Genomic DNA, 27,062 nt, shown 5'->3' on the forward strand with positions numbered 1-27,062 from the left:
ATGACATCAGCGGGCGGGCCCGGGCTCAATGGGAGCCGGCGGGCGCGCGCGAGGCGGGAGCGCGAGCCGGCGGCGGGGGCGGCGGGCTGGAGCGCCCGGAGGAGGCGGCGGCGGCGGCGAGAGCCCGAGCCTGAGCCCGGCCAGGGCGAGCGGAGCGCGGCGGCGGGCGGAGAGGCTGGCGGCCGGGCTGCCCCGCGAATCCTCCCGCATCCGGCCCGGCGGGCCGCTCCCGCTCGCGGCAGCCCCCCGAGCAGCGGCCCGGCACCGGCGCCTTCCCGGCGGGGTAAATATTGGGGGGCCTGGGGCTCGCGGAGGGGCGCAAACCCGGGGGGAAACGGGGCTCCCTCCGCCTCTTTGTTTTTGCGCGAGAGGGAGGGAGGGCGACACCCGCGCGTGGCGCTCGGGACCCGGGGGGAGGGGGCCGCCGGGCGCCGCCCGCTCGGCCCGCGAGGACAAAGGCGCCGCTGAGGCCGAGGGGAGGAGGAGGAGGGTGACTATTATTTTGCTGGCTCGTGGGGGGATGGGGAGAGGCCCCCCCAGTCCAGCCCGGCCCCCCTCCCCCAGCGTGGACCCCTTCTGGTCACAGCCACCCGTCAGCGGCCACCCCAGGCTGTGATTTGGGGACTTGGAGGGAGGGCGTCCGGGTCTGGGGTGCTGGGGGCACCCGATACTGTTCATTCGAGCTTCTCCGTCAAACCCTGGGCTTCTGTCTGTCTGGCCCGACAATCAGCAGCGCCTCCCCCGTGTGCCCCGGCTCGGGGCTTCGGACCTGGGGGGTCAGCAAGGCTGCTCCCGGCGGTGGGATGGGGCGCCGGGGGCCCTGAGATGGAGGGGATGTGGTCACCCCGCCACCGAGTCTGTTCCTTTGTGGAGAGGAAGAAAGGGGTGGGGGTTATTTATCAGCTCGGGTTCTCCCGTTTCTGCCTGCGAGAAGCCCGTGTTTTGCAAGTCTCTGTGGAACCTAAAACTCCGTGTGCGCCGGGGCGGCTCCCGAGAGAGGATTCCCAGGCTCCATCGCACCCGAACTCGCAGTGGGGTGGCCCCCTCCCAACTTCGCCTTAGTTTTCCTGCGTATTTTGGCGCAGCCTCCCTGGGGGTGAAAGATCTGGGGAGAGGGGAGGGGATCAGAGTTTCCAAGTTGCACCCCCAGCCAAATGTGTGTGGGGCTCTTTTCCCTTCTGTCTAGCATGTCCCTCCAGCTTTTATTTTAATGGTCCAGAGACAAGGGCCCTGGCTGGGGGCCGGGGTGGGGCGGGGGGCGGACAGGGAGTAGGAAAACTGTCCCTGTGGTGTGGCTGGTAGTTGTCTCATTGTAACTAGCTGAAACTCTGGAGCCTTCCTGTCTGCCTTTTTTTTTTTTTTTTAATACTTCGTTTATTGCCCCCTCCCCCGCCCCCAGGGGAGAAGCAGCACAGAACTGGAGAGCCTCCCCATTCCTGACTCAATCCTCTCTCCTCTCCTGGGGAAGCTTGGGGGGGGGGGGGGGGGCGCTGGGACAGCCCAGGCTCTGGCTGGGGTCTGGGCGGCCAGCATAGAGCAGGGTCGATGGTTTGTACCTTCTCGTCTCCCTTTCCCTGCCGGCAGCCCCGTGAGTGGGGAGGGTTGGGGGGGTCATGTGCGTGTATTTATGTAAGACACCCAGACGGAGGGCATGGGTATTTATATAACCTGGCGTGGGTATTTATGTTCCTTTTCCGAACCTGCGGCTTTCCCGGCTGCCATGTGTGGTCTCTGAATTGGCGTTGGTGGGGCACAGACGTGGGGGGGGGGGGGCCCTGTGTGTGGAGGCCCGCACCCCCTCCCCCAGCAGGGCTCCTGGCGACTGCTGCTTTCCTTCTTTCTTGGGGCGTACACACGGGACGGTGTGGATGCGTGGCGTGTGGGTTTCCTGCAGATGTGGATGGAGCGTGTGAGCTGGCAGCCTGGCACCTCAGCTGGGACCGGCCAGGCGTGTGCGCAGAGGCCCGTGGTTAAGAGCCGAGTTTGGCCAGCTCTGGGGTGGAGGTGCTTCCTGTGGCCACTGGGGAAGGGCTGGTGGTGGCTCCCTGGGAGCCAGGTGCCGCGGCTGGATGTCTCCCGGGCAGGAGTTCTTGGCACCTTGCCCCTGCCGGGGGGAGAGCACAGCCTGGCCATCTGTGGGCTAGATCTCTCCCTTCTCCCTTCCCAGGGGCGTCGGCTTTGGAGAAGGCTAGCACTTGGCCTGGGGAAGGGGCAGAACCTCTGGGCCTGGCACAGCTGCCGGTCCTGGCATGAATTAAGTCCTGTTTATGGGGGTGCGAGGCCGCCAGGTGGGGAGGCAAGAGCCCTGTGTTGGTGGTGGGTGAGACGACTGCACTAACTTGCTGCTGTGGGCTGGGTGGACAGGGCATGGCCTCTCTGGGCCTGAGTTCCTGGGCTGCAGACGAAGGCCCCTCTGTTTTGTTTTTTGTTGTTTTTTTTTTTTTTTTTTTTTTTTTTTTGAGAGAGAGAGAGAGAGGAAGGGAGGGAGAGACAGACAAACATTGATGAGAGAGAGAACTTAGAATGGAACTCACAGCCCGGGCATGTGTCCTGACCGGGAATTGAACCAGCGACCTTTCAGTGTGCTGGATGGTGCTCAACCAGCTGGCCACTCCGGCCAGGCTGAACGCCCCTCTTGACAGTCCTGTACGCTGGCTCTTGTAGACACAGTGAGATCTGGGGGTCCCCTACTCTCCCAGTTTCATAGTCTACCATTTCCTCTCCCCCCACAGCAGAAACCGCCTCCCAGCCATGGGGTTTCCTCCTGCCCTGGCCAGGGCCCAAGCGCTCCAGGCCAGAGCAGGGGGTGTCCACCAGGGACCCTGATGTCCCACAGGCTTGGACACCCGGGTTGGGACACAGGATGTAGGCAAGCTATTAATCAGTACCCCTCTCCCAGCTGCCCCCCCCCCCCCCCCCACACACACACACGCCACAGAAGCTCAGCCTGGAGGCCCAAAACCTGGCTCCGGTCCCTCCACTTGTTCAGTTGCCCTCTTAGAAGACCCTCCTGAGGTCCTGGTCCAGAAGAAGTCCCGTCCCAAACAGTCCATCCAGAGGAAGGTGCGGAGTGGCCTGTGTGGGAGGTCCCCGGGGTTGTGAGGTGGCGAGAAGGAGAGCACGGAGGAAGGGGTCCCTTCTGCGGGCACACTGCCGACTGGCAAGGTCCGGCCTCTGGGAATACCAGGCCAGCTGTGGAGGCCTGGCCTCTGGTTCTTGGCTTGGGAAGCCTGGGGTGGGGATGGGGCCAGGACAGCCGTGACTTCTGAGCCCTGGAGGGGCTGAGGAGCTTAGGGACCCTCTGTTCCACACGTCTTCCCATCCCTGGAGGTTGGAACTTGCTGGTGGTTGCCATGGTAGCACCACCTGGACGATCAGCTCCTGCATCTCCCTTCCCCTTCACCCCCTTTGTCCTTGGTTTTCCCTTTAGGGTCTTGGCTCATGACTGGCCTGCCCCAGAGGGGCTCCCATCGGAGGGTCCCTGAATGAGGGTCCCCCAACGTTTGCTCCCGGGCCTTGTCTCCAATTCCACCTTTCGCCTGGCCCAGCTGACACCTCTGCCAAGCCTGCCTCCGCCATTGCCCACACCTGGAGGCTCTCGGGCCACCTGACACCTGGCTGTCCTCAGGCCGAGAGAGGCCAGATCGCCTTCCTGGGCAGTGGGAGGGAGAACGCTGGTCTCCCAGTTCCTGGGGCTTGGCCTGCTCCCTGAGCCCAGTGCTTCTGCTTCCCTCCACAGTGCGAGTGAACCATGGAGCTCCGCGTGGGGAATAAGTACCGCCTGGGCCGGAAGATCGGGAGTGGGTCCTTCGGAGACATCTACCTGGGTAAGTGTCCCCGGCTCCAGCTCAGCGGCTCTGGAGCCCCCGCCCCCCCGGACAACTGTGGGGATGAGGAGGGAAGATGCCGGGATTTCGGGCTCTGAAGTCGGAACTTGGTTCTGGGGCTGCATGTTTTAGTCATTTTTGTCCCTAGGACAGCCATGGGCAAACTACCTTTGAAATGAATAAAACTAAAAAAAAAAAAAAAGACCGTACCCTTTTATGTAATGATGTTTACTTTGAATTTATATTAGTTCACACAAACACTCCATCCATGCTTTTGTTCCAGCCCTCCTGTCCAGTTTAAGAACCCACTGTGGCCCTCGAGTCAAAAAGTTTGCCCACCCCTGCCCTAGGACCACCCCAGGTGGGGTTGGCAGCAGCATGTTGGGGTGAGGCAGGGGGGTTCCCGCTGCTGCAGGCTGGGCAGAGAAGGGTACGTTCAGCTCTGCTCCCTGCTGTGGGTGCCCTGGGCCTCTAGCTGGGCGTGGGAAAGCCCAGCCTGGGTGAGCACCCCGTGCCTTGTCTCCTGGGAGTAGGATGTGGTGGACAGAGAGGCCTGGGCCGCTGCTGGCTCTGGCGAGGCCCCTCCCTGGGGTCCGGCCGCCGGGAATTCAGCGCAGGCTGGGAATGACGCAAGCTCCCCACTAACCTGAGGGGGCTGGGGGGGGGGGCGGGGGGCAGGGGTCGTAGCTTCTAGGCTCTCGCTCTCCGGATGTGCTTCCTGCTGAAAGTCTGAGTTTTGTTGTTTTAAACAAATCACTGACATCTGGCCTGGTCTTGCCCGGGAGTAAAGAGGCAGAGGCAGGCAGAGGCGCGAGTCTTCAAAAGCCACTTCCCAGCCAACCCAGGGGCCCGGTCTGGAGTCGGGGCTCTCCTGGTGGTTGCTGGCCTGCAGAGGAGGTGTTCTGTGGGTAATTGTGAACTGGAGCTGCTAGAGCAGCGGTTCTCAACCTGTGGGTCGCGACCCCTTTGGGGGTCGAACGACCCTTTCACAGGGGTCGCCTAAGACCATCGGAAAACACATATATAATTACATATTGTTTTTGTGATTTATCACAATGCTTTAATTATATTCAATTTGTAACAATGAAGTTGGGGGTCACCACAACATGAGGAACTGTATTAAAGGGTCGAGGCATTAGGAAGGTTGAGAACCACGGTGCTAGAGCAAGGCGGCCAGCGCCTGTCTCTCCTCACTCCCGGCCGTGTCCTTGGGAAAGGAGGAGACGGCCTGTCAGTGTGCTGGGCTCTTGGATTCGGAGCTGGGGTGAGGAGGTCCCCGCCCTCATGGGTATGAAGTCTGCTAACCAGGGAGCCACCCCTCCCTGTCAGAGGGCCGGGGAGGGGCGTGCACACGGTGTCAGCGCATGCTTCGCATGCCTTGTGCTGAACAGCGCGATCTGTCACGGCAGTTCTGGCGTGGCACCGTGCTGTCCCCATGCCCACGTGGAGAAGCAGGAGCTTCGTGGCCAAGTGGCCCCCACGGTGCCTTTATGCCCACAGCCCCCACCTGAGGGACGGAGCACGGAAGACAGAACGTGGGAGGGAGACACCAGACAGCTCGGGTGCCAGGCCTGCTTTGTGCGGCTGCTCTGGGCTTGTGTCCCCACCAGAAACTGTGTGTGATGCTGCCACCTGGCTGGCCACAGGCTGTCAGGAGCAGAAGTGGCACGACGCGTGGCATGGGGAAGCATCGTAACGGCAGTGCCAGCCGGGCGTACGGGAGCTCACCCTCCTCTCAGCACTGCTGGGCGCAGAGGGAGGACGGCGCAGTGCAGCGCGCAGTTGTTGTAAAGGTTTTTCTCTGACGCCAAGCTCCTCCAGGGCAGGCGGCCTGGTTTGTTTCCACCCTCTGTCCCCAGAGCCCAGCATATGGTTTGCCCAAAGTGGGTGTTTAGTGAAGCTTCTCGAATGGATGGAGGAGGAAGTGGCTGGCACGGGCGCAGGCATGGGAAGCGGCCTCACGTAGCGGGGGAGAAGGGGGTTGGGACGTGGGGGCAGGTCCAGGTTCAGGCCCCCAGTCTCCTTTGTTGTGTGACAGGATGTCACTTTTTCTCTCTGAGCCTCAGCGTTCTCACCTGTGAAAGGGGTACCCGCACCCTTACTGTTTGTGAAATTGGGCTGGGTATAAAGGACTCACCACCAGGCTCTGGGGCTCAGGACTGAAGCCTGGAACCGCTGGCTTGAGGGCAAAGGGCACCGAGAGGCAGCTTTTGGCACAGACGCACACCTGCTCCCAGACAGCCCCCGGTCCAGTGCTTTCTTTTTCCCAAAGGGAAACTGAGGCCCAGAGAGGGGGAGGGGCAGGCAGGGTCACTCAGAAAGCCAGTGCCCCTGGCCCACGTGCAGGACCAACCTGGGGCAGGACTTGCTGTTTATCTAGTAGTCACCTAGTTTGTTTTATTTCTTTTTTGTGCTTCATCCAGTTCATTTTAAACCCTAGGGCCAGATTTCCTCCTGCTGCACAGGCTCTGGAGTAAATCCTACCAGGGCTTGGGTGCTGGCATTTCTTTTACTAGCTGTGTGCCCTTGAGCAAGTGATGACCTCTGACAGCCTTGGCTTTCCCATCTGTAAAATGGGCGCAAGGCCTCCAAAGCGGTGAGAAGTAATGAGATAGATCACAGCGTGCGTACACCTGCGCATGCTCGGCCCAGCAGTAGTGCTTTTTTGTGTGTCCCCCAACCCTCGGTCTTAGTTGGAATTTGCTACTGTCCTCTTGGGTCTTCTTGGGCCAAGGGGGAGGGAGGGAGCCCCTTCTCCTTGGCTGTCCGGTCTTCGCTGGGTACATGGGGGCCCCAGTCTGACACTGTGTCCTGCCAACTCCTTCCTGGGCCCCTGTCTTGCTGGCGTGAGGACAGTGGTGATTGTAGGGCCTCCCCGGCTGGCCTTGCTGGTTCCCTTTGTTCAAAGCTCTGGCCACATTCTTGCTGCCAGGGCCTGACTCCAGATGGCTTCTGCAGGTGGGGCTGGGCGCGGCCTCCAGGCCCTGCTTCCCAGGATCCCCGAAGGCGAACGGACACATTGTGGATGCACTCACTGTGGATGCGGCTGCGAGGCCCCCAGCCCCTCTTCGGTCCGTTTCCCCCACACACGGCAACATCGTAAGGGGAACAGCGGGAGAGTGGGGCCGGCTTTGTTAGGGCCTCAAGTTGGCTGCATGGGGTCCAGAGCTGGCCAAGCCCGTGCCCACTCTGCCAGCCACTGGCCATGTGCCCTTGGGAGCACAACACCTTTTAGTCTCTGGTCCTTGGTTCTAAATGGGAGGGCTTGGTGCTCCCACCAGGTGGCTATGGAGGGACTTCGCCCTCCGCGTCTGGTCCAGTTGGCTCCTGATTGTGTCCGCGTGTCTGTGTGGGTGTCCGAGCTCCCCAGTGTGAGGCCAGCCCTTCCAGCTAGCACTTCCCAGACCCTCTAGCGCTGGCCAGGGCCAAGCCCTTCTCTGTGACCAAGTTTGTTTTCCAGGCCAGACTGTCCCCCCATAGGCCCCTGTTTCTAGCTGGCGGCACCTCTGTCGCCCCTCCCCGGGTGACAGTTAGCCTTGGCTCCTCCCACAGAGGTGAGCTGAGCTGCAGGCAGGACTGCCTCGCTGGTCCAGGGCTCGGTATGTGTCTGTTGCATGAATGGATGAGGTGCTAAGGAATTGGAATAGAGAACAAAGCAGGGGCTTTGGGGCTCAGTTTCATTTATTTCAGAGAGAGGAAGGGAGAGGGAGAGAGAGAGAAACATCAGTGATGAGAATCGTCAATCAGCTTCCTCCTGTACACCCCCCTGGGGATCGAGCCTGCCACCTGGGCATGTGCCCTGACCGGGAATCCACCCCTGACCCCCTGGTTCATAGATCGACGCTCAACCACTGAGCCACACTGGCCGGGCTTGGGGCTTAGTTCCAAATCCTGGCTCTGTTGCAACCAGTTCTGTCTGACCTCGGGCCAGTTAGTTAACAGCAGTTGTGAGAGTTAAGGGAGAGAGAAAACATGGGCAGCGTCCAGATAGAACATGGAGGCAGCACACGGGTCCAGGGGCGGGACCCTTGGGGAAGCAGCTGGGACAGGTTTCCAGCACTTGGTGGGGTCGGAAGATTGCCTAACCGTTGGGCCCTGTCCCAGAGGAGTTGTGTGGCGTTTAGTCATTGACCTTTGGCATCTCTGCTTCTACAAGCAGTAGTGCTTGCAGGATGCTGTAAGAGTTCAGAGGCATAAAGAGCTCCTCTCCCCTCCACCTCCCCACCTCGGGGCAGGCACTCCCCCAGCACCTCTCCTCCCTGCTGGAGGCCCTGCCCCCGCCTGGGAGGGGCCCCTGTCAGCTCTTGTCTGGACCAGGGCAGCAGCCTTGGGTCCCTCGGGCCAGCCCTCACACTCCTGGGTCCCCCTGAGGGGAGAAGGGGATTTGTCCCATGGGGAACATGTGACAAGGTCTGGGGACATTCTGAATGTTGTTCCTCAAGGAAGGGGGTACTCCTGTGCCTCATGGGTAGAGGCCAGGGATGCTGCTGGACACCCTCCACTGCCCGGGACAGAGGCTGACAGCAGCTCGGAGGCCGAGAGACCCTGTGAGCAGGCATCTGTACTTGGCTCCTGGAGTCTCAGGCTAAGGGCCAGGGTCTTTGCTGGGCATTGAGACCTGATCCTGCCCTGCTCTCCTCTTTCATTGTCACCCTCAGCTGCAGTTCAGGATTCTGCACCCACCCCCGTCGGGCCTTTGCACGTGCTGTGGTCGCTGTCCAGCACAGCCCTGACCAGGCATCGGGACCCTTGCAGCTTCTGTCCAGGGACGCTCCTTTCCCCACCGAAGGCCTGTTCCCTCTCCTTCCTTCCATGCCCCACACATGGTCAGGGCACCTCGGGCTCATCTCTGAAGCCCAGGGGTTGGTCCTGGTCACCAAACCCAATGTTCCTCGAGCTCTTTACAGTGTGTCAGGCACAGCTAAGCCTGCTGGCACCTCAAACGCCATAATGAGCTGGGTACGGTCAACCCCAGTTTACAGGTGGGGTGCCTGGGGCGCAGAGGGGTAAAGCGACTTGCCAGGGTCCTCTGGTTAGAAGGTGGCAGAATCAGGATTTGGGCTTGGAGCCCGCACTGTTTTTGTTGTTGTTAATCCTCACCCGACTGTATTCTTTCCATTGATTTTTTTTTTTTTAAGAGAGAGTGGAAAGGAGGGAGAAAGACAGAGAGAAGCATCGATGTGAGAGAAACACATCTATTGGTTGCCTCCCACAAGGGCCAGGGTCCAGGGATCAAGCCTGCAACCAAGGTACGTGCCCTGGACCGTCATTGAACCTGCGACCCTTCAGCCCCAGGGCCGACACTAACCACTGAGCCAAGCCGGCCGGCGCGGGAGCCCACGCTCTTAACTGCTGTGCTCTCCTGCTCTTGCGCGGGCGGGGAGAGGGCATGGCCAGCCTGGTGGACGGCACCGAGCCCAGGTCCCCTCCCTGCCACATCCTCACGATCCCCGGAAACGTGTGCGCTCCCCCAGCGGGGAAGGTTGATGTGTCAAAAGCACTTCATAGTTTGCAAGGCACTTTCTCTCCATTGCTCATGGGCTTAGTAATCTGTGTATTTATTTTTTACTTTAACTTCATTTTATGTGGCTCAAAAGTGAAAACACACAAGCCCAAAAGCCAAGACACCGAGACATGCGAAGTGAAAGAAGCCAGTCACAAAAGACCGCATATTGTATGATTCCGTTTCTAAGAAATGTCCAGAACAGCCCATCCCTGGAGACCGAGTTAATTAGAGGTTGCCTGGAGCTGGGGGTTGGGCGGGAGTGGGGGGGGGGGTGATGCAGAGTTGACTACTCAGGGGTAAGAGTGTTTTGGGGATGATGAAAATGTTCTAAAATTGGCTGTGGGGTTGGTTGCACAATCCTGCGAACATTCTAAAAACCACTGAATTGTACACTTCAAAGGAGTAATTGTACAGTATGCGAGTTACATCTCAACAAAGGTGTGGAAAAAAGTGATAGCGCATAACATAGTATCCAGTGCAGTGTCTTCCCTGGCTCTCATGTTTTTTTCAGTGTTTCTTTATATAGATCCAACCAAACATAGACACATATTATTTCCTTGCCTGTTTTTTTTTGTACTGAAAAGAGGGCATAGGATACATAGTGTTCTGTACTTTGCTTTTTCACTTCCTGTATCTCTGAGATCTTTCTACTTGTGCACAGAGAGAGCTTCCTCATTCTTTCTCCACTGTCGTCGGGGTATGGATGGCCCATTCTTTACATAACTGGGCCCCAGAATGACGGGCTTTTCAGTTGTCTGCAGGCTTTTGCTGTTACAAACGGCCTGCAGTGGGCAGCCTGGCCCGGGCCTCCTATTGCACCGGGCGGGCGGGGGTGAGCAGTCATCTCCAAAGTGGGAGCTGGGTGGTGGCACGTCGCCCCCTGCAGGGACCTGCGCGTCGCCTGGACCACCGGGGGAGGGGTGCCCACTGCCCCACAGCCTCACAACGGACATCCTGACGTCTTCTGGGGGGGCTCTTGCCAATTGTAGTGGAAAATGGTCTTTTAGGAGCATTTTCATTTGTATTTTTCTCGCAAGGAGGTAGATAGGACATCTTTTCCTCTGAGTAAGCCGTTTTTACATTCACGATTTCTTTCTCTGTGGCGTGTCTGTTCAGATCCTTTACCCTATTTGCTGTTGAGTCTTTGGGCTTTTTCCTGCCGATCTCTCGGAGCTGGTTATACTGTGTTAGCCATGTAATGTCAGCTCCTCGCCGCTGAGAAGGGTTACGAGAGTGTGTTTCTTAGGACTTTGTTTCTGGTATTTTTGCCATGGAGAAGCGATTCCTTTTTTGGAGGTGAGGAAGCCACTTTTTTTGCCCTTTTTAATGGCTTCCGGATTTTAAGTCGGGGATAAAAAGCCCTGCCTACCCCCAAATTAAAAGACAGTTCTCCTGCCCTGGCTGGGAGGCTTAGTTGGTTGAGCGTCGTCCCATGCACCAAAAGGTTGCAGGTTGGTTTCCTGGTCTGGGGACCCACCAGGTTATGAATTCTATCCCTTCTCAGGGCATGTATGGGGGACAACTGATTGATGTTTATCTCCCTCTAAAAAAAGAAAAACAATCAATAAAAACATAGCCTCAGGTGAGGTTTAAAAAAAGAAGGCACTTCCCCCTTCTTCTAACATTTCTCCACCCCCCCCCATTGGTTTTTTTTTTTTTATTAACTTTTGAGTAAATACAAAAGAACACGTATACAATGTGTGCATGGTGTCAGGCACCCTTCCCATTGGAGGAGGACCCGCCTGTCCCCTTGTGAGGACCCCTGGCAACCCTTCCTCCCTGTCCTCGCTCTCCCCTCACAGAGGAAACTGCTGTTGATATTTTTAAAAATACTTTTTTAATTGATTTCAGAGAGGAAGGGAGAGGGAGAGAGAGATACAGACATCAGTGATGAGAGAGAATCATTAATCGGCTGCCTCCTGCACGCCCCACACTGGGGATCAAGCCCACACATGCCACAACACCAATGAACCTTAAACCTGGTTCCAAAGTGGCTGGGCCAGCTTACACCTGGTGGGCAGGTGCCCCACCAGGAATTGAACCATGATTTCCTGGTTTGTAGGCTGATGCTCAACTGGTGTTGCGTTTTTTTGAAATTTAGACAAAATGTGCTTGCCTCTTGTCTCTCCCTTCCTCCTTTTAAAACATAATTGAGGCGAAATTCACATGACATAAAAGTAACCTTTTAAAAAATATCCTCAAGGGAGGTTATGTTTATTGATTTGGGAGGGAGGGAGGGAGGGAGAGAGAGAGAGAAAGAAACATTGATATAAGAGAGAAGCATCTATTGGTTGCCTCCCCTATGCACCCTGACCTAAAGGACTGAGGATGGAACCTGCTGCAACCTGTGGTGTCCTGGAGGAGGCAACTAAGTCTGCGGCCAGAGCAAAAGTAACCATTTTAAAGTACACAATTCAGTGGCCATTGATACATTCCCAGTGTTGTGCAGCCCGGCTCTGATACATTCATATCACCCCAAAAGGAACCCCTGTGCCCATTAACCAGGTGTACTCCCTCTGTCCCCTCCCCCCGCCCCTGGCATCCACCAATCTACTTTCTTTCTCTAGAGACTGACCTATTCCGGCTATTTCGTATGATGGAACTGTACAGTACTTTGTCCTCTGTGTCGGGCTTACTCACTTAACACGTTTTTAAGGTTCACTGGTGGTGTGGCATGTGTTAGGACGTCAACCCTTTATGGCTGAGTGTAGACAGCTGTTTTTTATCCGCACGTCCGTCAATGGCACTTGGGTTGTGGGCGCCTTTGGCACTGTGAACGGAGCCTCCTTGCTCTCCGGCACTCGGTGCTAAGATGCCTGCAGCGTCACCTCCTCGCCCCCGCCCCTGGCGTTCCTCTGTATGACTGCGTCACCACCGAGCCGCTCTCCAGCTGGTGGGCGTTTGGGTCGTCCTTGCTGTGTTCATTCTTGCCACGTCCTCCCGGTGCTCGTGTTTCTGAAGGGCATGCACTTGGGGTTGGTTTGCTTGGTCATGTGTGTTTCACTTTACCAGATAAATGCCAGCTGGTTCCAAAGGGGCTGGGCCAACTTACACCCACCTTTTAAAAATGTATGTATGTAGGTATTTATTTATCCTCATCCTAGGATATGCTTATTTTAAAAAATTAAATCTTTATTGTTGAACATATTACACATGTCCCCCCTTTTCCCGATTGACCCCTTCTAGCCCGCTTTTATTTATATATATATATATATATATATATATATATATATATATATATATATATATATATATATATGTTTTTATTGATTTCAGAGAGGAAGGGAGAGGGAGAAAGATGGAAACATCAATCATGAGAATCATTGATTGGCTGCCTCCCGCACGCCCCCTGCTGGGGGTTGAACCCAAAGCCCGGGTGTGTGCCCTTTGACCGGAGTTGAACCGTGACCTCCTGGTTCATAGGTTGACACTCAACCCCTGAGCCACACTGGCCGGGCCACCCCAACTTTTTTTTTTTTTTTTAATAGAAACTTTTGGTCCACTCGGGATTCCTCCTGGAATGTGCCGTGAGCTGGGGTGACTCTCCCGTGGCTAGCCAGGTGTGCCGGGATGTTGACTGCAGAGCCCCATCCTGTCCCCTGCTTTGGGGTGCCAGCCTGGTCCTGAATTCTCCCAGTGGCCCTGCCCGCTAGACTTCCTGCTTTGTCTGTCTGTGCTGACACCGCACTGTGTTAGTTACAGCAGCTGTGGTCACGGCTGGCCGGACAAGGAGACTGCCTCTCAGCCCAGCCCCCAGCCCAGGGGTGGGCAAACTTTTTGACTCGAGGGCCACAATGGGTTCTTAAACTGGACCGGAGGGCCGGAACAAAAGCATGGATGGAGTGTGTGTGTGAACTAATATAAATTCAAAATAAACATCATTACATAAAAGGGTACGGTCTTTTTTTTTTTTTTTTAGTTTTATTCATTTCAAACGGGCCGGATACGGCCCGCGGGCCGTAGTTTGCCCACAGCTGCCCCAGCCCTTCCACACGGCCCGCCCATCATCATCGCTGGGGAAGTGCAGCCTCGCCCACCCCATTCTCCTCCACAGCCTGATACCCCACTGGCCTCACCTCTCCAGCTCAGTGGCCCCACCCCACCCTCCAGGATAAGGTTCCCCTCACGTGGTCTGTGAGCCTTTTGTAGCCCCGCCTGTCCCCCCTTGAACCCGGACTCTGCAGCACGGCCCGTGGTTCTCTGAATCAGCCCTCATTCCCCACCCCTTCCCTGGTGCGGCTGTAGTTATGCTCCCCCCCACCCCCCCAAGCTGGCTCGGGTGCCCCTCTGTGCCCCACAGCTCCCTCCGCTTCCCTCGGATACAGTGCTGAGCCCTCTGCCACCCCAAGGGCACTGAGCCAGCCGCTCAGGCTCAGGCGCAGGCACAGGCACAGTTGGTGCTGGTGTAGAGCCGCCCGCCCTGCCGAGGGGGACCCTGACCCTTGCTTCCCACACCCCGGCAGGTGCCAACATCGCTTCTGGTGAAGAAGTTGCCATCAAGCTCGAATGTGTGAAAACAAAGCACCCCCAGCTGCACATCGAGAGCAAGTTCTACAAGATGATGCAGGGAGGAGGTGAGGGCCGGGCAGCGGGCGGGAGGGCGGGGAGGAGAGGAGGGGCGGCTGCAGGCTGGTCTGGGGCCAGGAAGGACCTCCCCTGAGAGCCCCACTTCCTGGCCCCCCAGTGGGAATCCCGTCCATCAAGTGGTGCGGGGCCGAGGGCGACTACAACGTGATGGTCATGGAGCTGCTGGGGCCCAGCCTCGAGGACCTCTTCAACTTCTGCTCCCGCAAGTTCAGCCTCAAGACGGTGCTGCTCCTGGCCGACCAGATGGTGAGTCCACCGCCCGCCCAACCTCTGCTTCCCCATCGTGCCAGTGGTCGCAGGGTGCCAGCTGGAGGATGCCGGAGCAGGAGGCAGGAACGGGGACGTGGCACAGGCCTGGTCCTGAGACTGGGACCTTAACCATCGGCTATAAAATGGGGAGGTGGTGTCTAATGCAGATGCCCGGGCTCAGCTTCAGACCTGCTCTGTTTGGCTCCAGGGTGGGGCCCGGGACTCTGCCAGCAGGCGATACAAAGCCTGTGATCTCCTAGGTCCTGTCCCAGGGAGGTGACTGCAGGTGAGCTAAGCCTCTCCAAGCCTCAGTCACCTCAGGTGAGAATCTCCCCTCTGCTGGGTTGTCTGGGGTCAAGCTGGGCGCAGTGCCAGGATCAGAGGGGGCGCCCACCACCCAGCATCCTGAGTTCCTAAAGCCCTTTATAAACTCGAGGGGGGAAAATTTTCTCAAAATATAAAAAGAGCCTGGCCGGTGTGGCTCCATGGTTGAGCATCACCTAGGAACCAGGAGGTCACAGTTCGATTCCCGGTCCGGGCACATGCCCGGGTTGTGGGCTCGATCCCCAGTGTGGGGCGTGCAGGAGGCAGCCGATCAGTGATTCTCTCTCACCACTGATGTTTCTCTCTCTTCCTCTCCCTCCCTCTCTGAAATCAGTAAAAACATATAAAAATATTACCTGCGATTTTCGGCTAAAGGTGTGTGTGCGAGGAGGGTGGCCAGTCTCTTAGGACATGAGACTCAGAAGTTTAGGAAATACTTGGCCACGCCGAGGAGGCCTTTGATGTACAGAAGGCGGAGGCCCCGGCAGGGACTGGCCTGCCAGAGGACATACCGTGTGCATATGTGTTAAGGCAGGGTGTTGTTTTTTTAAATAAATTGTTTAAAGAAGGGCCTGTGTGTCCGCCCGACTTTGGTGTACTTTGGAGACTAGGGGACAGAGCTTTGAGCGTCACCTCTGTCACCCTTGCCAAGGTCCGGCTTTATTGGAGCGCCCTCTCCCCCTCCCCTTCAATCTGTCGCCAGAACAGCCTTCCAGATGCCTCTGGCTCTGGCTCCCGGGTCCGAGGAGGGCGTAGAGCCAGGCAGGAGAGGCTTCCGTGGGGCCTGGATGCCTTTCCGGCTTCATTTCCACGTCTTGCCTTTAGCTTTCCTTCTGCCTTGCTCTCCTCTTGGACTCAAGCAGACTTGATGAACTCCTCCTTCAGAGCTGCTTTTTTTTTTTTTTAATGTATTTTATTGATATTTTAGACAGGAAGGGAGAGGGATAGAGAGTTATAAACATCGATGAGAGAGAAACATCGATCAGCTGCCTCCTGCACGCCCCCAACTGGGGATGTGCCCACAACCAAGGTACATGCCCTTGACCGGAATCGAACGTGGGACCCTTGAGTCCGCAGGCTGACGCTCTATCCACTAAGCCAAACCGGTTAGGGCCAGAGCTGCTTTCTAATGGCACTTCCCCCAGGAAGCCCTCCCGGACCTGCTTCTTGAAATCCTCTTACAAGCCTCTTTTTCCCTCGCCCAGGGCAAGGGCCATGTCTGTGTTTTCCATCTTGGCAGCCCCTGCCCTCGGCCCGGGCCCGGCCCCAGCACGTGGGGAAGGCCTCTCTGGGGACTGCCTGCTGAGGGACTGCTGTCCCCTCTCGTCCCCCAGATCAGCCGCATTGAGTACATCCACTCCAAGAACTTCATCCACCGGGACGTCAAGCCTGACAACTTCCTCATGGGGCTGGGCAAGAAGGGCAACCTGGTGTACATCATCGACTTCGGCCTGGCCAAGAAGTACCGGGACGCCCGCACCCACCAGCACATCCCCTACCGGGAAAACAAGAACTTAACTGGCACTGCCCGCTACGCCTCCATCAACACCCACCTGGGCATCGGTGAGTGGTCAGGGCCGGGGGCCTCGTGCACCATCGTGCACCCAGGAGCTGCTGGCCCGGATCCTGGCGCCCTGCGGCCTGGATGTTCCCCCGACTCCCACAGAGTCAGGTCCTCCCCTTTCAGAGAAGAACCACGGCCCCCCCAGCAGGTTCTCCTGCCCGACTGCGCCCCCAGCTTTTAATTTATAGGCTGGGAAACGAGGCTCACGTGATGACACGGGTTGCTTAAGGTGTTGGCTCAGCAGGTGCCAAAGCCGGATTTGACCCCAGCTGTGTCTGATGCCACAGCTTGTGCCCTGTCCACAGGGTGGGCCAGGCGAGGAGGCCCTAGTTTTCGGGTGAATGGATGCCTGCCCTGGATAAACTAGCCCCCCCACCCCACCACCACCACCAAAGAAAAGTAGGCCCAGATTGAGTTGAGAAGGCTCAGCCTCAGGTCCCTTCTCTGGAGGAGAAGCCAGAGATGGCCTGTTTGCCACGGGGTTGCAGCAAGCTGGGGTGGGGGTGGGGCCCGGGGTGCACAGGGCGGGCTGTTGCCCCTCAGTCAAGGAGCATGTCCTGGCCCCGGCGACCAGGAGCCGAGGACGTGTTAGGCGCATGCGTACTAATGTGTCGGTGCTCCCTGCCCTCGCCTGCCCCTCTGTGCAGAGCAAAGCCGTCGGGATGACCTGGAGAGCCTGGGCTACGTGCTCATGTACTTCAACCTGGGCTCCCTGCCCTGGCAGGGCCTCAAGGCAGCCACCAAGCGCCAGAAGTACGAGCGGATCAGCGAGAAGAAGATGTCCACACCCATCGAGGTCCTCTGCAAAGGCTACCCCTGTGAGTAGCCCGGGGGACCCCTGAGGCCCTCCCAAGGGGGAGATGCCGCCGCAGAGTCCTGTCAGGGCTGCGGTTGCCCCCGGCACCAGAACATGAACCGCGAGCTCTGTCCCGGCTCGGGCGGACGGGAGGCCTGGCCGTGAAGCACTCAGCATCCCCCGACCAGCTCCTGCCTCACCTCCCAGGGCCTGAGCATTAGGGAAAAGGGGTCCCTCCCCGAACTCTCCACGCCTGACGCTTTGGTCACCAAACGTGTGGGGTTCTTCCCCCACCTCGCAGTTCTCTGGGACCCCAGTTGGGTGTCCTATCATTTACCTTGACCCTGACACTGTCTCCCTGGAGGTAGGGTCAGACCCCACGGGCCGAGGGCTCAGTCCTACAACTGTGGCCACCAACTGACGCCCCTGGCCAGCCCGACTGTGCCTCTGACCCACACCCAGGCTCCCACGACTCCCTCCCCGAGTGTGATTAACGTGCCAGCGTGGCTCCCAGATCTCAGGGAAACACACTTAGCAGTTCATGGAAGGGTGTGATGAGGGGCAGGTGGACGGGCAGGTGAAGAGAGGCACAGGGCGAGACCTGGGCAGGTCCCGGAGGCCGGAGCTTCCCTCCCCGTGGCGTGGGGGGAGGGTGTCACCCACCTGGAAGGTCTCCAAACCCATTGAAGGCTTCCTGGGGCAGGCACCATCAGAGACCCCATTTCTAGCCCTTCCCTTCTCTGGAGAAGTTGGGAGGGGGCTGGGGCTGGAAGTTCCAAGCTCCTCACCGTGGCTTGTCTTGCTGGTGCCCAGCCCCCACCAGGAGCCCACCAGCGTCACCTCAATAGGACAAGATGCTGCTGGTGCTCCGACCACTTAGCATTTACAAGGTTTTAGGGGCCCCGTGTCAAGGACAGGGTCAAAGACCAAACGCTCGGACAGGGCTGTTCTTATCACTCGGGAAGTAACAAGGGTGTGAGGAGCTCTGTGCCAGGAACAGGGCCAGGGGCCAGTGTGTATGCTTTCTGTTCTGACAAAGGCCCCTCTCGCCCCCAGTGTCAGGGAGGACGTGGAAGTCCTCCCCCCGTGGCTCAGGTCACGCTGGGCGTCCCCCTCGGGCTCCTGGCTGTCCTTTGAGTCCGTGGCAGCTGCTGATCTGCCACCTCCTAACCCAGCGTGGGTGACAGGAGCTGTGCACGAGGCGCAGCGCCCGCTCACGGAGGGGCCACCCCTTCGTTGCGCACAGGTCCGCCATCCTCGTCCTCAGAGGCCCCGCTCACGGGCAGGTGCGGGGTCATCACCGTAGGGAGAGCCATAGTCCCTGCTGTCTTCGTCTTGCCCCTCCTAGATGGAAAGTGTAGGGACGGTGGGGGGTAGGGTAGCTGCTGGGGCCCTGGGCGTGTGGGGCTCACCGTGGCCTCTTCTGTCCCCGTCACCCGCCAGCTGAGTTCTCCACATACCTCAACTTCTGCCGCTCCCTGCGGTTCGACGACAAGCCCGACTACTCCTACCTGCGCCAGCTCTTCCGCAACCTCTTCCACCGGCAGGGCTTCTCCTACGACTACGTCTTCGACTGGAACATGCTCAAATTCGTGAGTCACCCGGAGGCCGAGGCGGGCTCGGGGGACTGGTCGGGGAAGGCCCTGACGCACAAGGCCAAGGTGACCCTGTGGTGGGCGGGGCTCCCGGAGGACAGGAGCTATGAGCTGGACCCCGCGAGTGACGTCACCGGGGCCCTCGAGCCCCCGCGCTCCCCCCACTCCTGTCTCGTCAATGCCGACAGCTTGGACCGCCACGGTCGGCAGGGCCCGCGCGGGGCATTGCCTCCCGCCAGACCCAGGAGGACCTGGCTGGGCCTCCGGTCCCTCCTAGGCCCCCGCGGTCGGGCGTGGATGGCGCTGGCGGGCCCCCCTGCCGTCATGATTGCTGCCTACACTGTCCTGCTCCTGTTGTTCTGCACGGCCCAGGCGGCCGCCTTCACTGCAGCCCCTCTGGCCAGCCTGGACCCCTTCAGTGTGGTCTCCCTGTTCCTGGTCACGGGCCCCTGGGCCTTGCTAGGCGGCTGCTCGGTCTCCCTCTGTTGAGAGCCTGGCGGGGGGTGGGGGGGGAGGGTTGGGGGAGTCGTCAGTGAGCCTGGAGCTGCGGCGTCAGAAATCGTATGACTTGTTTCACATCTCTTCTGGAAAAGGGGGCTCCCTCGAGCCAGGCTCAGCCCCGTGACAGCGAGGCTATTGCGCCGCCCTGCCCCCACCCCCCTCCCAGTGCCGGGCCCGCGTACTCACGCACATACTGGTAAGGACCCTCCGAGGCTTGGCCCTTCCAAGATGGACCACTCGGCCCGGCGAGCACCAGAGGCTGAGCCCCTGCTGTGCTTTCTCTGTCCCTTCTAGGTGCCCGGCGCCCCTGGGCACCCGGGGCCCTGCAGGTAGGCCGGTGGAGGAGGTGGAGGAGGTGGAGGAGCTGCCCCCCCAAAACTACTGGCCTATGGTCTGGACTCCAGGGCCCCAGTTCTGACAGCACCAGGTGCCTGAGCCCATCGGGGCCAGGCCCGAGGAGGTGTCCCTTGGCGGGGGGGGTGGGGGGGGTGTGTGTGTCTGAGAAGGCCCTGCCCAGGGATTCTTGGGGATGACTCAGCAGCCTGATGGACAGAGCTGGGAGGAGGGGTGACGTTCCCTGCCCTGGAGGGCCTGGGGCTGGGGCTGGGCACCAGGAGCAGCTCTGCCAGGCCCGTCAGCAGCCTCTGTACCGAACCTGAGCTCATTAAACGTCCCCACCTGCACCCGCTTCGCTCGAGTTGCCTCTCCTTTCCCCACAGCCTCAGCGGCTCTGGCAGGCGCTCGGACCAAGGCCTTGTTCTGGATGGGGGGCAGCGTGTGGTCTTGTGCCTCCTCTCTGGGCCTCAGGGGGGCCTGGAACTGCTCCCTAAGGTGTGGGGTGGAGGCTGAGCAGAGACCAAGGTTTCCAGGGGCCCCAGGGGAGAGGTTGGAGGTGGCAGTGGGCACCTTTCACCCAGACCTTCCAGCTGGGAGTGTGGCGAGGGCCGGGCCAGCTCTCCTCGCCACGGCACCTCCGGGGACTCGGACGTGCGACCCTCGCTCACCATGTGGAAAGTCATCCTAGAGCCTGGGTCTGGGAGGGGCTCGGCCCTTCTGTCAGTTCAGCTCCAAACACAGGTGTTGCAGTGTCATTCAGTACGGCAGCCACTGGCTACGTTTTCATTGATTAAAATTAATCGGAGCTGAACATGTCACGTGTCAGTCGCACGTGCCACATTTCAAGTTCTCATGAGCCGCAGGTGGCTGGCTAGTGGCCGCCGTGTCTGGCGAGGCCGGCGTGGACATGTCCATCACAAGAAGCTGTGGACGGTAGATGGCTCCTCATAGCCTCCCATTGCATCGTCCACCGCCAAGATTTCGTCTCGTGGGGCTGTGAGCTCACTCCCCCCCAGGCTGGCACTCCGGCCCCTCCCGGGGTCCCCTTTGAAGAGGCCCCGGAGTCAAGCTGAACAGAGGTGCAGCAGCTTTCTCCAACACTGGCCTCTGGCGTGAAGGCCAGCGACCGGAGGCGTGGGCACCTTGAGCCCCACCACTGTGCTGAGCTCACCCACTCGTCGCCCCCTGGCAGAAGCGCCTGCAGACAGGCACCGGGGACCTATCATGCCTTTGAGCGGAAACCAGGACCCTGGCACAGCGCCCCCTGCGGGAAGCCTGCAGCACCAGCCAGCAGATGGGTGCCATGCTGGGCACTGGGCCAGATTGGTCAGCAGGAGGATCTGCCCCTGACTGAGAGCCTCCCTCCTTGGAGCAGCCACCCCCTAGCGTCCAGTGTGAGGCCTGGAGTCTGCAGACCCGGGAGCCTGGATGCAGCGTTCAGCCACTGTCCGAGGCTAACCGGCTGCCAGGGAGAAACTTGACCGGGCCCAGGACGGTCCACGCAGCGCAGGCGGTGACTGGATGTTACCTTGTCTTTTCTTGCGGGCAAATAAAAGCCAAGAGACCTCCCTGGCATGCGTTTCTCGAGGCGTAACTTGGCTCGGATGGAAACATGGAGAGGAGCTCACCTCCGGCCTCGGTGCTGGCCTTGGCCCAGGCCGCTACAGCCACAAAGGCAGGGGCTGTGCACCTCCGAGCCCATCATAGAGTCCCCACCCGGGGCGTGAGTGTCTCCCTCCAGCAGGAGGTTCCTGAGTGGGTGCTGCAGCTCTCGCCGCGCGGATTTCTGTGGTTCTGGTTTCTGTGGTTCTGGCTGAGCTGCTCTCTGCAGCCTGTAATGAGGGGGTGGGAGCCAGGGGGAGACTGGGGGACTGGAGGTCAGGAGCGGGAGCCCTGGTAGTTGCAGGCCTGCCTGCCTGGACAGGCTGTGGCGGGGAGGACGGGATGTTCGCTTCTAGAATGTCCTGCTAAGCCCTCTGGGGGTGCGGAGAGCAGAGCAGGGCTAGTTCACAACCAGCTCTGCCGTGAGCCGTGTGGCCCCAGGCAGGTCAGGAGGCCCCTCTGGGCCTCATTCCTTACTAGGCTTCAGGGACCATTTTGATCCGCAGCCACTACCTCCCAGAGTTGCTTACAGGCAAGGGCCTCCCCCGTTTCCCAAAGACAGTAGGGCCTTCTTGGCCAGTTCCCTGAGAGACACGGGGCTTGCAAGAGCCCGCACCCCGTGCCCATGAGCAGGCCCCAACTCAGCCCACAGCTCTCTCCTCCACAGATGCGGCCCCCCTCTCGCCAGCCCCCCGCCCTTCCCTGTGGACGACCCCAGGACCAACTAGGTAACGCGGCCGGATGCCGCTCCCATGCGGTGCTCCTCGCTGTGGGCCTTCCCCTCTCCTCTGCACTGGGGCGGCCAGTGGCCACGTGGCTGGGCCCCTGGGGCTCACACACCCCTCTGCCCAGCCTGCCTGCTCGGTGTCTTCCTCCTCCGTGGGGCATCTGGCCCCTTCCTTCTCCAGCTCCCCTGAGCGCCCATGTGAAGGCAGGCAGCATCTGTGTGGTCTCGGCACCTGCCAGGAGCCATTGCCGGGTCCAGGGGCAGGGGACAGGCAGCCCTTTGAAAAGGTCCCCGGCTGGGAGGCCGGGTTCGAGTCCTGGCCTGGCCTCGGCAGCCTTGTACCTCCCTCTCTGGCCTCTGAGCATCTGCCCTGCTGTGCTGGGAAGCCTCGAGGAGCCGAGGGCTCTCTACATGGAGGGTCCAGGTTGGGAGGACCAGGGAGGCCCTCGGACGTTAGCCCTCCCGGCCTGACTGGCCCTCTGAGGCCAGGACAGAGTGACCCGAGGCCCCTCCCCCGCCCCCCCGCCCCCCCCAGCTTCCTCCTTCCTCCGGGCAGGTTGTGGTTCTGTTGCTCTGTGCTGTGGGGTCATGGGTCGTTGCCAGGCCTCTCAGGCTTCCTGCTGTGGGGAGGAGGTTGGACCAGAGGGTTTCTGCGATGCCCCTGCCCCAAGATGCCCTGCGGGGATGCTGGACCCCAGAGCACCCTGACCTTGCAGGGCTGACCAGGCCTCCTCTTGCCTCCCCACAGGGTGCCGCCCGGAATCCCGAGGACGTGGACCGGGAGCGGCGAGAGCACGAGCGCGAGGAGAGGATGGGGCAGCTCCGGGGGTCTGCGACCCGGGCCCTGCCCCCAGGCCCGCCTGCTGGGACCCCCGCCAACCGGCTGCGCAGTGCTGCCGAGCCTGTGGCCTCCACCCCAGCCTCCCGCATCCAGCAAGCTGGTGAGCAGGGACCTGGGGCAGTGAGCTGGGCCCAAGGTGGGGGCAAGGGCAGTCAGGCCCCTGGACACTGAAGTTGGCTTCCCCCTGCCTCGCCCTCCAGGCAATACTTCTCCCAGAGCGATCTCACGGGTCGACAGAGAGAGGAAGGTGAGCATGAGGCTACACAGGGGCGCTCCGGCCAACGTTTCATCCTCCGACCTCACTGGGCGGCAAGAGGTCTCCCGGATTTCAGCCTCACAGGTGAGCTGAGCCAGGGCCCCCAGGTTCCTCCCTGTCCCCTGAGTCTGACAACCTTAGAGCAAGCCCCGTTTGTCAAGCAGGGACCTGGCCTCATTTAATCCTCCAACATCTGATTGGCCCCATTGAGCAAAGTCAGGATAACCTGCTGCAGCCAGCAAGTGGGAGAGCGGGGATCCAGCTCTCGCTGCCAGGGGCCCAGCCTGGATGGAGAGCCTCGCTGCCAGGGGCCCAGCCTGGGTGGGCAGCGGGGAGTTCGTGGGGGTGGGGGGGGTGGGGGGGTGCTGCTCACAGCCCCCGCATGTCCCATTTAGCACAGGATAGAGGGCTGGGATCCTGTGCGGTGGCCCCTCTTAGGGGGCATGTTTGGGCCAGGAAAGTTGGGGAAGGGGAATCCTGGTTGACCAAGGGGGGTGTCCTGGCAGAGGTGGGAGGAGACCTGCTCCGGCCCACAGTGGAGGGGTCTCAGCAGGTCAGGCCAGGAGCTGGCGTCCGGTGGCCAGGCTCGGCTGTGCATGGCCTGGAGGTCACACACCCTTCCCTCGGCTCTCGGGCCTTGGCGGGTGGGGTGCAGCTCTGGGGGAAACGTGCCCCGAGGCCGCAGCTCATCCCTTCCCCTCTCTCTGCCTTCCCTCCCAAGACAAGCGTGCCATTTGACCACCTCGGGAAGTGAGGGGCTCCGCCGGACCAGTATTTGCTTAGGTGAGTTGACAGCCGGTGCAGACACAGCCCCGCCCGCTCTGGAACCACCTGTCGCCGCGGGAGCAGACCAGTGTGTGTTGTGGGGGGGGCAGGGGAGCTGTAGATGGTACCAGGGACCCACAACCAAGGGCCTTCGAGGGAGTTGAAAACCTCTGAGCAGGCCTGGCCCACATCCGTTGATGTCTGCTGGAAACCCCTTTCTCTGTCCTCCACACCGCCTTTGCTTTAACATAATTTGCCGTCAGCAAAGACCCTTGGCCTCCACAAGCCCGGGAGTGAGCCTCCTGGGACTCCCATGGCTGCCTGAGGCCTTGAGTGGTGGATAGCAGCTCCCACTGTGGGTCAGGCTTGGGGAAGGGGAGGTGTGGGTCTGAGCCAGGGAGCATGTGCCCGACAGGCTGGGCCGGGCCTCGCACCCGAGGAAGTCATTGCACAGACTGAGCTGGGACCTAACGCCAGGGGCCAGCCTGTCCGTGGCACGTTGTGGCTGGCGTGGCTGCTCACCGAGAGGCCAGGAGAGAGAGTGTGTCCTTCCTGTGGAAATGGAGCACCTACTGTGTGCCCCAGACGGGGGACCAAGTGCAAAGACTCAGGACAAGGAGACAGGAGGTGAGGGGCGTCTGGCAGATGGGTGGCCAGAGGCAAATGCACCTCTAATCTTTCTCTTGTTTTTTTCAGTGTCTTCACTGTATTTTCTTTTAAAAAACAACGAAAAGATGGGGAAAAAACCACTCAAAAGAACAAAAACAGCAAAAACCCAGCACAAAAGCGACGATGGATTTTGTTTAATTTTTTATTTAAAAATTTTTTTTTGCCAACGGCAAGAAGATGAGATGCTCTCAGCACCGAGGATTCTTGTCCCTTTGCATTTCCCGCTGCCCACCGCCGTCAGGCTGCCAAAGGCTTCCCCAGACACCAGGCCACCCGTGCCAGACGCCCGCTGAGGCCCTGCCCTGTGATGCTGAGGCCAGGAGAGGGACAGCTCAGCCTTGCGGGCCATGAGGAGGTGGCCCAGGAGCCTGGGGACTGGTTTGTTTGGGTGGAGACGGTCTCACCAGGTGTCCTTGAGCCTCAGAACCACAGGGGACTCACAGCCCGCTGCCGGGGCGATGGAGGCTGGCTTTCCGTGTGGGCTCTTCCCAGTGTCCCCCTGAGTGTTTGGACCGTCCTTTGCCTTTGCAAGGGGACTTCAGTTGTGGGCGCTAAGGTGATGGGGGCCGAGCTTCCTCCTGTGCCTGTGTGTGCGTATGTGACCTGCATCTCCCAGGACAGCAGGACCTGCCCACCTGCCCGGCGGAGTTTCTGTTCTCATCCCCCAACCAGGACACGGGGTGGGTAGCGACCTGCCTGCGTCTCAAGGAGGGCACAGAGTGTCCTTGCCACCACCAGCCCCTCACCACCCTGCGGCAGCCCCGTCCCCAGCCCCTGGAGACTCCTTCCAGAAAGCACCTGGCCCCTGGGGTGTGGGTGAATTTCCTGGTCCTGACACCCCCGGGGGCCACCCCCCTGCACCCGGCCTCTCCAGCGAGGAGCCTGGGTCAGGGCTGAGCGCTGACTCACCCACCCCTCCTAGTTAACCTGTTTTTATTTTTGTTTGTTTTCTCCATGTGTGTATTTCCTAATTTATTTACCTCTGTTTCCCTTTCTTTCTTTCTTTCTTTCTTTCTTTTTCTTTTCTTTTTTTTTTTTTAATCAAAGAGCAAAGCTTTTTATAACTTTGTAATTTAAAAAACTGAAAAAAAAAATACTGAAGAACTTTGGGGGGAATTTTGTACTTTTTTCCTGTGTAAATATTGGACTTTTTTGAGCTTTATTGTGGTTGTTAATTTGAAGTAATAAAGTAGAAAAGGATAAAGTGACCTGGGCAGCCCACAGTCCACCTCTTTGCTCTGGGGCGATTCTCCTCAGCAGACCTGGGAGCGAGTATCGGGGGGGAGGGGGTGGAACTAAGGCTTCGAGGACCCAGTACAGACCACGTGGGAGCAAGTTCTGACCCCCGAGAGTGGGGCTGGGGCCTGAGAGTGCATCCTAACCAGCTCCAGGGGGTGCCCAAGGCCCAGGGCGCAGAAGACAAAGGTTCAGACAGCTCTTCCCAACATTGTCTTATCCACACACGAGTCCTGAGTTAGGTCTGCGCATCTCCGCCTTCGGATGGGGAAGTCAGAGATGAAGTCAGCTGCCCAAGCTCACAGCTCTGGCAGCAGATCCAGGATCTGAGCCCCACCCCTGGCCAAGGAGCCCTGCCAAGGAGGGAGGGCACTGGGGTCGGGGGTCAGTGGCGACTGAACCACAGGGGACCTTGGTGGTGCCTTCGTTGGAGCCTTGATAACGGGGCAGCCCTCAGCCCAGCCTGCCTTTGTCTCACCAGCTTATGAAATAATTTGTCTATCAGTCTGCATCTATCCACAGGTTTACTTTCCTACTTCTTAACCCAAGAGCTGCTGTTGTACAGCCTCCATCCACGGACAAGAGCAGAGCTGCTTGACCCCTTGACCCGACGGGTCAGCCTGGGAGGTGCTGGGGGGCTCAGAGGTTCCCTGGGGCATTTTGAAGCCCTGGGCGTAGCTGGAAACCCCTAGAGTTAGGGTCCCTCCCGTAGCTGGTGATTCAGAGCACTAAGTGGGTCCAGGCCGCCTGTCACTACCTGAGCCAAATTCAGCAGAGAGAAGATTGCATCACATATGAGCCTTTATTCCAATAATGCGGGCAGCATGGGAGAGCAGCTTGTGCAGGAGGCAACCAATCTATGTGTTTCTCTCACATGGATGTTTCTCTGTCTTTCCCTCTCTCTTCCACTCTCCCTAAAAATCAATGGAAAAATAACCTTAGGTGAGGATTAACATCAACAAAAAGCCTGAAAAAAGGTCAGCATTCCTGAGGCAAACTCCTGGAGGGGGTCAGGGTCCAGACACAGCAACCAAATCAAAGCACTCCCTGCATTTGTTCTCAAATGTATTTTCTGAGCAATGGACCCATCTGGGCCCCAAGGCACCCCTTATCTTTCTACAGCTGTTTTTCTTCTTGCAGCACCCCTTCCAGTTCCCAGGGTCTGTAAGAAAACCTCTCACCTATAGTGAATAATCATTAAACCTCTGGTCCTCTTCCTGTTACGTCCCCTTCTCCCTTTCCCTGGCATTTGAAGACGCTGCGGCCCCACACCCTGGCCCCCTGAGGACTTCTCTGGGTCATCTGACATCAAACACTTAAGTGTGAAATGATCAACTATGGGCCCTGAGGGGAAAATATGAGCTAATCTTTTAAAAAATAGATTTTATAGTGAAAATCTTAGTTCCTGTGTGGCTCAGTGGTTGAGCTTCGACTTATGAACCAGGAGGTCATGGTCCAGGTCCCGGCACATGCCCGGGTTACGGCTGGATGCCCAGTGTGGTGTGTGTAGGATGCAGCTGATCCATGATTCTTTCTCATCATTGATGTTTCTATCTACCCTGACTCCCATCCTCTCTGAAATCAATAAAAAAATATTTTTAAAGAAAATCTTAGTTCCTTATAACACTACTGTGCTTATTTGCTCCATCTGACAGCATATGTAAGTTTTAATTTTAATATT

The 27,062-nt window shown here is 59.0% G+C and overlaps 1 protein-coding gene across 9 annotated transcripts; it reads left to right on the forward strand.

Moving 5' to 3' along the window:
* CSNK1E (casein kinase 1 epsilon) lies at positions 1-25,353 on the forward strand. Of its 9 annotated transcripts, none has more exons than XM_059681556.1 (12): positions 143-283; positions 3,740-3,827; positions 13,797-13,907; positions 14,018-14,166; positions 15,828-16,056; positions 16,705-16,875; positions 18,297-18,445; positions 21,540-21,615; positions 22,363-22,555; positions 22,656-22,795; positions 23,433-23,494; positions 24,173-25,353. In XM_059681556.1, the coding sequence occupies exons 2-11, from the start codon at positions 3,752-3,754 to the stop codon at positions 23,447-23,449; spliced, it is 1,311 nt and encodes a 436-aa protein (XP_059537539.1). In that variant the 5' UTR covers positions 143-283; positions 3,740-3,751; the 3' UTR covers positions 23,450-23,494; positions 24,173-25,353. The 9 variants fall into 9 exon arrangements, with proteins under 9 accessions (XP_059537535.1, XP_059537536.1, XP_059537537.1 ...); XM_059681557.1 differs by having other exon boundaries at positions 21,555-21,615; XM_059681552.1 differs by lacking the exon at positions 3,740-3,827 and having other exon boundaries at positions 1-283.
* Positions 25,354-27,062: the final 1,709 nt, after the last annotated feature.

This window comes from Myotis daubentonii, chromosome 2, assembly GCF_963259705.1.
Source record: "Myotis daubentonii chromosome 2, mMyoDau2.1, whole genome shotgun sequence".
Classification (NCBI taxonomy): Eukaryota; Metazoa; Chordata; class Mammalia; order Chiroptera; family Vespertilionidae; genus Myotis; species Myotis daubentonii.